Below are 10,381 nucleotides of genomic sequence, written 5' to 3' on the forward strand. Positions count from 1 at the left end.
CATTGCAGCAGCAAAGAGCTCAAGAACGTGCTGGGCAACAGCTTAGCTCACTGAGCTGGAGGCCACCGCATATTTTTGAAAAGAGGAGGTTTCTCTTCAAGTGCTCAGCTACCAATCCAAATACCAATGGCATCCTTCTCCAACCAGGTCAGCTTTCACAAGCAGAACAACAAATTCCCATGATCTCATGCCCAGTCTATTGCCCGGAAAGCAATAAGTAAATGTGGCAAGTCAGCCATTTCATAAGCATTCTTTTGAACTGCATTAATTATAGAAAGGTTAAACTTATCTAGAAGGATGAAGTTTTAATGCAGAATATATCAACACAAGATCCAACAATATTTAAAAATGACCACAAGAGCATCAGAGGAGTTTGCAGGAATGATTGCAGTTATTTCTCCAACCATCCCAAAGGGAATAACGCAGAAATAAATCTCCTGTCAAAAGGCACTGGGATGGGATGACACTCCTACAGAGAGCAGCGCTAGAACAAGTAGAGCACACACACGTGGGGAGCAGTTTGCTGTGTGACTGTTAAATCATTGGCATCTCTAAGTCTGAAAAAAGGGCTCCAGCCTGTATTTTGGGTGGCACTCATTGACTACAACCCAGGTACTCATGTCAAGGTGATTTCCAATGGATTTCAAATGCTTAACAAAAGCTTGTGAGCAGCTAACTAATAAAAATTTTTCTGATTCAGCCAGTGAGCAGCTGAATGGTTGGAGGGCTCCATATTATTGTTTTTATTTATTTTTTTTATTCTTCAAATTATGCTCCTCTTCATACATAAAAATATTTTAATTTAAAAGTAACCAAATATAGTTACTTCAAATATAATTCACAGCCCCCGTCAGAATGTGGACCAGGAAACACAGACTGGAGTCTCTCCAATCTCAACCGTATGAGCTAAAATGAGTCTCCATCACCCTACATGAAACAGCTGCCCTCATGCTTGTGGTAACAGCCGGTTACTGGCTGCAATATAATGGGATCATTTGACCAGGGCACCATTCCAGGGAGGGCTAATGGAGAAGGCCAATGTATTTGGACCTCAGTATATTCATACCTCAGCTGGGCATACAAATGGTCTTCAGCAGGCAGGAGGTGATGCAGTAATACCTAAATGTTCATGGGTACCTTTTCTTAACAGTTTACACTGCTTTTAGGAGACTGTTGATGAAGAGGACGTGTTGAGAAGATCCATCTGTGGGAAAGCTGTTCCATAACAGCTCATTACACGTGCTGTTACATCTTTCTCCAGTACATCTGGTACAGAGCCATTGCCAAAAACAGAAAACAAAGTGAACTGAAACATTCACCCCAGGCAAAACAGCCCATGCTTTTAACAGCTTAGATAAACCATGTTTACTTGTTTCCACCAAAGTGAGACTGCTGTTTTGCTCATCAAGTATACGTGAACAGAAGAACTTGTGTGAGAAACGGATTCAAAGGAAGAACCAAATGTGTGTCAGCCTACTTGTAAACTTTAATAGGATAAAGGCTTACACTGTTTAAACACACTTGTAGACAAACCTGTTAGTAAGAATGGCCAGCCACATCAGCATTGCTGAATGTTTTAAAGGGCATGTTTTTGAGTCGATCCCAACTGCACCAAACTTGCTAAACCACGTGAGAAAATAAGCTGCCCAAATTCAGTTAGTCACCAGCACAGACAAAGCCTCGGGGTACAGTTACACAGGCCTCGTACTGGGAGGTAAGGCAGGCTGCCGACTTACTGTCTACCAGCTATCTCATGGTATACTTTTTCCTGCGGTTACACAGGGTAAACTACTCTGTACTTACCATGCGTTGAGAAGTGCCCAGTGACAGATACTGTGAAAACCCAACAACCTACAAAACACCCTTTAGCTAATCTCAGGAAAAACTTGTTCGTATAGCTGCAGACTTAAACTACTCCAAACTTTTTTCCCCTGCAGTAAAATAGATACGTTTCTGGACAGTATGCATGTTTCCTTAAGGGTGCAAATTCTGCTTAGCAAAGCCGTACAGATAATTAAACTGCTATTTCTAGTGGTTTTGAATACAGCTGAATACCCCCAACGGCTCCTACACATTACCTCACACTTTCAACGTTGCAAATTTTCTCCTTCACTAAACACAACTTGAACCGGGACCAGTGAGGAAAAACATTCTGTTGGACTATGTTATTTAATAACTCAGTCTGTTCTATTAGTGAAAGCAGAAAGTACTATATGAAAAAAAGAATGCAATGTCCTGCTCAAATACTGACATTGTAAAAAATAAGTAAGCCCCCTGAATTAACATCACCATATTCAAAGTGAAACAAGGGCAATAGAGTTGTCTCATCTTAAAACCGGAACAGCATCATATGACTCGATACTCAAAAAAAAACCAAACCCAAAAATCACACGCTTTCATATATCCTGCAGACAAGAACAGCCAAGTCTCAGGAAGTAATCTTCTCTGGAAACAGACCATTTGTCTGGCTCTCCAAAAACTGTCAGCCTCACTGTTGTGCTTAGATACTACAGCACAAAACCCTGCTGTGTCGCAGAAGTTTGAAAGGAGCTTATTCTAGGTAGAAACTACTGTCTAGGCTACACTTGTGAGACCAACCCCTTCTCCCCATGTGACTGCATCTCTTCTCCTTGTGGATATGACTCTGGACTCAGACACAACCTTCCAAAATTCAAGGCACATCACAGGTACCGAGGGGCAGAACTTTACAATTTCAGTAACAATCTGAATGGGTGAGAAAGGAAACCAGAGAATGCAAGGGATACCACGCTCTTGCTCAACACCTCAGTAATTACAAATCAGCATCGAGTGGGTGGCAGCTATAGGTGCCTCCCTGCATAACAGAGTCCCCTTCCCTTTCCACCCCCTAGTCCATGTACCTACATAGGTTAAAAATGCAACTATCAAGGAGGGAAAAAAAAAGTAGAAATAAGGCATATTAAGAGCAGCACATGAAGACAAGGATGGATATTGTGAAGAGATGCAGGGCACGAGTGATAAATATGGGCTAAGAAGCGTACAAGCTGCAGGCTGGCACGAGTAGAGTCACATATATTGGCAAGAATAAAAGACATCAGGAAGACCATCAGAACCATTGAGAGGGTTACAGAATATCCCCAAAATAAGCACAAGTTGGAGTGTGGCATATGAAATCTGTAGAACAGGACAGCAGGATGTACTGCTTTTTGTTAAAGAAATCTGGCTCTTGGTTAACCTTTTATTAGACACAGCAAAGGACTTCCCTTCATCAGGCTGCGAAACAGACTCCTGCAGTTTTTAAAAAAAGCCGGGGGGAAAAATATCAACCTATTTATAACAGAAGCTAAATATAAACTTCTATCTCAAAGATAAATCTCTACTGACTACTAAATGCATAATTAAATCCTGGTGTAATGTTAAGAGTGCAGTCAGGAGAACCCTGCACTGAAGAGCTGGCTGGCTGCACTTCCTTGCTTGGCCCTTCCAGCCACAGAGCAGAAAACCATGCTGGGGCTTTTAAACACACAAAAAAATTCCAGAGTAGCAGAAATGTGAAACTGAGATGAGTCACTGCTGCTATCAGCAATGAATAGCAAAGTAGTTTGGTTTTTTGTGGTGGTGAGAAAGGAAAATAAAACCACCCCAAATCTTGAATGCAAACAAGAATTTTATTTTTTGGCTGCTTAGAGGTCAGACCAAATTCACACCACTGAAAACCAAACTCATGCTGAGCACTTGATTATGTTCTCAAAAATCTTGCAACAGTTAAGGGTAATTTTTAATAATTACAATTTAATCTAGTGTTGACATTCTTCATTTTGTTGACTTTGAGAGTACTTCTCTCAGGAATTACACTTTTATCACATTTTCTCTTTTTTTTTTTCCAGCTGGAAACAGAAACATTGACCAATTCACATAAACAAAAGAAAACAAACCCAAGAAACATACTTTGAAATCTTGATACCAAGTACCTCCACAGAACAGACTGCCAATCCACAACACAAAAATCACATTGGTAACCTGCATTCAATAAGGCCACATCTACATGAAGCATTTGCTGCTTATATGGATAAAAGTGTACAGAATACTGTATGTTTGTTACTTAGCCTGCAATACCACCTGTGGAAACACTGCATTTACAAATTCCTGCAATGATTCTGAAATAACCCCACACCATCCCGGGCAAGTATCACGTACTGCTAGTAGACTGTGTATTGTTGCATTCTCCTCCACATGGTGCATGGCAAGATACACAGCCAACCTTCAATTTGTGGAGTCAAACTGCAAAACCAGCTCAATCCAAAATAGTGGTCTTGCTTCAAATGATATTAAAATGGGGTAAGCAGCAGTAAGAAAAGTGGCAGACTATGGTTGGAAAGTTAGCAATTTGGCCCCTACCTAGGCCTTGCCTTTGTCTCCCATCAGATGCATCAGTCAAGAAGGATGAAGTTTAAACTTGCATAAGGATTTTGTCACTAATTATCTCACTGCACTCTGACACTGAGCAAACTTCCAACCCCTTAACTCTTCAGCAGCCAGTTACATTCCTGGCCTTACGGACTTCCCACACTTTATCAAACCAAGCGTGAAGCTGAATTCAAAACTGACTGCAGATAATTTTATGCCGCACTCTGTATCACTCAGTTCCCCCAGTTCATTCATCAACACCACTATAACTTGGTTTTTTTACTCAGCAACTTGTAAATTCTAGTTTTTTGGTGTGCATTATGTAGGTTTGTACTGAACGATTTAGAAATATATAATGGGCCCTTTCTTCAGCTCATGCAGTTTGTTTTGAGCTCTGTGTGGTATTTGAGCAGTGTGGAGAAAAAACAAGTCCAGCCCAGGTTTCCTGCCTCAGATTTTATTAGTGCAATATATAGCAGGTGGAAAAAGACCATCAGTGAGTGACTTAAAGAATATCATCCACCCAGGACAGGAACAGCTATTGTACCTTTTAGTACCTTGCCTAGCTTGTGATAAAAAAGGTTAACAGTAGAGTAAGACACATTTTACATATAGAATCTATTCTGGGCAATCCTGGATATATGCTGCACTGTGTTGTAGAATCACAGAATCATTAAGATTGGAAAAGACTTCTAGCATCATCAGGTCCAACCATCAACCCAACACTACCATGTCTCCTAAACCATGCCCTGAAGTGCCATGTCTACACATTTTTTGAATGCCTCCAGGGATGGTGAAGCCACCACCTCCCTGGGCAGCCTGTTCCAATGCCTGACCACGCTTCCAGTAAAGACATTTTTCAGAATCCCAGGTTGGAAGGGATCTCAGGGATCATCTAGTCCAACCTTTCTAGGAAGAGCACAATCTAGACAAGGTGGCCCAGCACCCTGTCCAGACGACTCTTGAAAGTGTCCAACGTGGCCAAGTCAACCACTTCCCTGGGGAGATTATTCCAATGGCTGATTGTTCTCACTGTGAAAAACTTCCCTCTCATGTCCAATCGGAATCTCTCCATGAGCAACTTGTGTCCGTTCCCCCTTGTCCTCTCCATGTTGAGTCCTTGTAAAAAGGGAGTCTCCATCTTCTTTGTAGCTACCCCTTAAGTACTGGTACATGGTGATGAGATCCCCTCTGAGCCTCCTTCTCTCAAGGCTGAACAAACCCACTTCTCCCAGCCTAAACCTCCCCTGACGCAACTTGAGACCATTTCCTCTTGTCCTATCGCTTGGTACTTGGGAGAAGAGACCAACACCCACCTCACCACAGCCTCCTTTCAGGTAGTTGCAGAGAGTGATAAGGTCTCCCCTCAGCCTCCACTTCTCCAGGCTAAACAACCCCAGCTCCCTCAGCCACTCCTCATAAGACTTGTTCTCCAGATCCTTCCCCAGCTTCATTGCTCATCTCCAGGCACTCTCCAGCACCTCTATGTCTGTCTTGTATTGAGGGGCTGAAAACTGAACACAGTACTCGAGGTGCAGCCTCACCAGTGCTGAGTACAGGGGCACAATCACCTCCCTGCTCCTGCTGGCCACACCATTCCTGATACAAGCCAGGATGCTTCTGGCCTTCTTGGCCACCTGAGCACACGGCTGGCTCATGTTCAGCTGGCTGTCAGCCAGCACCCTCAGGTCCTTCTCCGCTGGGCAGCTCTCCAGCCACTCTTCCCCAAGCCTGTAGCATTGCATGGGGTTGTTGTGACCAAAGCGTAGGACCCAGCACTTGGCCTTGTTGAGCCTCATAAAATTGACCTCGGCCCATCAATCCAGCCTGCCCAGGTCCCTCTGCAGAGCCTTCCTACCCTTGAGCAGATTGACACTCCCACCCAATTTGTGAAACAGATTCACGCAGCTCTTTAGATTATTTTCAGTGATATATTCAACAGCACTGAAGCTGGGTATTTGCGCTGCTGGTTTTATCAAGTACGTTATGCCCTGTTACCATTCAGATACATCTATGCTCCAGGAAAAACAGCATTAATATTTAATAGTTATAAAAGGTTATCTTCAGAGATAAACAACAGAGAGAAAAAAGATTTTTTTAAGTTGACATTAATTTTTCAGAGGAAAAACTGAAATAACAGTCATTGTGTTGACTAGTAGAGTCACACTTCTCCCAGAAATTAATCCATGCTGTCAACATTATTAAGAGCCCAACTTCCAGATCATCTAAAGGAAACAACCTGAGGTTGATTTCATCCCTCATCTTAAGCACAACCACTACCACCTCCCAACACACAGGGCAGGTACTTGGACAGTCACACTGTGAGCTAGTCCAGGGAACAGGCTCCACAAACAGAAAACACCCAAACAAAGACACCCTACGCCTTAGCGGAAAAAAAAGCGCAACGCAATTGGCTTCCAGGCAGCTTAGCTCCAGGAATGGGGAAGGGATCAAAAAAGAGCTGAGGCCAGGATTGTGGCAGTCCCAATTTAGATCAGTTTAGACTGCTGGAGCACCACACCCTAAGATTACTTCAGCTGAGAAATGCTGGGAAATGACCCACATCTTTTTACCTACTTATTCTATTCTTTGTCAAATTCTGTTTTTCACTGTATAATCATTTTTTCCTTCCTGAAAAACTGAACTTCTAGAGAAACAAGCAAGGAAGTTCTTAATAGAAATCAAAAAACAGTAATCCTTGAAACTTCCTTAAAGATATTGCTTGCCAGAAATCTAATTTCGGTTCACAAAACTCAAGCTCTGTGGTTAAGCTGAGCTCTCAAAATAGCAAAGTTGAAGTTATTAGAAGGAAAAGATATTTCAGAAAACCAAGTTGTGTATAAGATGAGGACAACAGAACTCCAGCAACAGATGAGCATAAAACCACAGTAAAGTAGGCAAAGATCTTTTGAAGAGCAGCTTGTAAAAGGCATAAAACTATTACTTGAAAAAGCTTTTATTATATCAAAAGAAACCACCCAGCTACATAATCCAAGGGGCTTGTAAAGCAAGTAAGTTGGAAGGACGACCCCAAGAATGGATACTAAAGGCAATACCAAAAGTGAGAATAGTGGACCTTAGCATTTACTGCAGAGGAGACTAAAGACTCCCAAAAGCTTGTCTTGATAGGATGAATCTAAAGACCTGGCTCCAAGACACAAGAAAAGGATCTGTAGAACAAGCCAAGAAAATGAGCAATAAGTCAACAGGCCATGAGTGTATTAACCGTAGTGTTACAGAGCACTGAAAAAATTAAACTGGTCAACTACTAATCGTGGTATGCAAGTATGGTGCCGCTGGTCTTGCTGCAAGTGGCGTGGCCTGAAAGGTGGTAAGTGCAGGACCAATTTCCACTCCAGGTATCATCTAGGGGCCTAATCAGCAAATACACTCAATGTCCCCACCTGACAAACAGGTAATAACAACAATACAGCGTGAATTACTAGACCTGTGGCTAAAGAAGGCACTAGGGAAGTAGTGCCTCATATGTATTAGCATTCTGAAAGAGTGAAGGAATAAATGTAACACAGTTAATGGAGCACACCTGGATTTTTCAAGCTCCCTCACAAAATGCTTTTATATATTTGGTTTACTGAATGACAGAACAAAATGTTTGATGAAACTCAGTGTGTAAATGTGTGAAATAACACAAGGAAAATTAATCCTCACTATATCCGTGTAGCAAAGTATTTCAGCATAGTTATTGCCACTCAAAAATAAAAAATTAAAAAGAGCAGAGATATCTTGGAGTGACTATCAAACAACAACAAAAAAGGCCAAAAAACTACTTGGAAAGAAAACAAAACCAACAGTATTCATCACTATAATCCATGGTACCTTTGTATCACAAATACTGCCTTGCAGTTCTGGTCATACATCTCAAATAAATAAAAATAAAAATTCAATACAAATAGAAAGTATATAGACAAAAGTAACAAAGACCAATAAAGTAATGATTTTTCCCATACTAAGAATTATTATATAGACTAAGATTCTCCCACTCAAAAAAACCAAAAAAGAGATTACAAAGGAAACAAATTACTTAAGTCCGTAACTCACTGAAGGTGTGAAGCAAGTGCATAGTTCTTCCATATTGACCATTTCTGACAACAGAAGGTATAAAAATCTGACAACCCAAGATGCAACCTCTGTTTGAGGAGCTCCCTGACCTGCCCAACACTGAAAGGACACCCTGTGTTTGTTCTGTTTCTGTTAACATTTCCTAGAGCATCCACCACTGAACCCTATACTTCCCAGCTTCCTGCAGTCACCAGATGCTGAGGTCTGCACAGAACCACAAGTCCACCTCAGGTGTGGGAGAGGAGGATGGAAGCGCAGCCCGGACGCATCTCAGGAAATCTGCCAAGAGAGCTAAGCGAAGAAAGGGGACTTGACACAGCCACCACTGACCACACCAACTGGAGGCAGGACACCTGACTGGGTAAGACCCGACCATCGCCTCTCGCAAGAGCTCATCTGCCATTTCAGCGATAAGCTTTTGTGTATCAAACAGAAGCTTGCAACGTCTTCACTCCAAAGTAAAAGTTTAGATGCAAAACTAAGTTTATAGAAGTTAAATAAAGCAACGGTTCTCCTCTGAGTTAAGCTTTCTAGAAGTCACATTCAGCTCCAATAGCTTAAGGCTCTCTCAGCAGCAGTAGCTCTCCAACCAGAACTATGAAGGGAAGCCATTTATATGGTTATTCTCCCTCAGTATGAAGCACACTCCTGTGAGGAAACGTTCATAGCAGACTTCCGAGTGTGAAGATGAAGTGGTCTCATCGTCATGCAGAGAGCAATGACCACCAAACGCTGCCTATCAGCGATGCCTCCAGCTGAAGGGAGACCACGGCCGCCCAGGGAGGGGACGGAGCCCTCACACTCCCCAGGGGCCCCCGCGCTCCCCGGCACCCACCCACGCGAGACAGGCACAGGAGCCGGCGGCCGCCTTGCCCACCGCCACGGACTGGCCCTCGGATGGGTGCTCAGTCAGCCCAGGGGGTCCCTAGTCCCACAGCCCCCCCCCGCCACCTCGCCGCAGAGGCAGGTGTGCCCCACGCCCCGCGGGGGTGGTCCCCGGCAGCAATGGTCTCTCCCTCACTCCCCAGGCCCCCGCCCGCCGCCGCCGTCCTGCCCTGCCCCTCACCATAGCGCTGCCGATGCGGCGGGCGCCCCAGTGCCTCCAGCCCGACCGGCCCCCAGAGCAACGCCAGGGCGGGGACCAGCCACAGTCGGAGCCTCATGGTCCGGCCGCGGCTCCCTCCTGCACCGTCAGCCCGCCCGTTCGCATCCGGTCGGGAAAAACCTCGCTCGCCGCCGCTCTTCGCGCTGTGCCGGGCCCGCCGCCCTCCTGGGCCCGCACCCGGAAGCGCGGCGGCCGCCCCGCGGAGCATTGTGGGTGCGGGCGGGGCCGCCATCTTAGGCGGCGGGGGCAGGAGCTCAGGGGTGGTGGGGCGAGGTGAGGCCTGGTTGAGGTCCGGTTCTGCCGGGGTGGCCCTGGGAGTAACCAGACAGCCAGTGAGCGAGCGGTGGCGACGGCGACTCTCTCGTGCGGCGCTAGGTGCTGCGTTCTGCCCCCTGAGGCCAAGTGCCAAGTCACAGGGCTCCTCCTGTTGTTGGTCACAACAACCCCGTGCAACGCTACAGGCCTGGGGAAGAGTGGCTGGAGAGCTGCCCAGTGGAGAAGGACCTGGGGGTGCTGGCTGACACCTGGCTGAGCATGAGCCAGCCGTGTGCTCAGGTGGCCAAGAAGGCCAGAAGCATCCTGGCTTGTATCAGGAATGGTGTGGCCAGCAGGAGCAGGGAGGTGATTGTGCCCCTGTACTTGGCACTGGTGAGGCCGCGCCTCGAATACTATGTTCAGTTTTCAGCCCCTCAATACAAGAAAGACATTGAGGTGCTGGAGAGTGCCTGGAGATGAGCAATGAAGCTGGGGAAGGATCTGGAGAGCAAGTCTTACGAGGAGTGGCTGAGGGAGCTGGGGTTGTTTAGCCTG

At 45.1% G+C, this 10,381-nt stretch overlaps 1 protein-coding gene across 3 annotated transcripts in view; it reads right to left on the reverse strand.

The window, feature by feature from the left end:
* Positions 1-9,818, reverse strand: part of ADAM17 (ADAM metallopeptidase domain 17) — a 37,263-nt gene extending 27,445 nt beyond the window's left edge. For all 3 annotated transcript variants that reach the window (XM_064448020.1, XM_064448019.1, XM_064448018.1), the window contains exon 1: positions 9,533-9,818. In XM_064448020.1, the coding sequence (XP_064304090.1) occupies positions 9,533-9,803 (271 nt within the window). In that variant the 5' untranslated portion in view covers positions 9,804-9,818. The remainder of the gene's footprint in view (positions 1-9,532) is intronic.
* Between the last annotated feature and the right edge of the window lie 563 nt (positions 9,819-10,381).

Source organism: Phalacrocorax carbo, chromosome 3 (genome assembly GCF_963921805.1).
Source record: "Phalacrocorax carbo chromosome 3, bPhaCar2.1, whole genome shotgun sequence".
In the NCBI taxonomy this organism is placed as follows: Eukaryota; Metazoa; Chordata; class Aves; order Suliformes; family Phalacrocoracidae; genus Phalacrocorax; species Phalacrocorax carbo.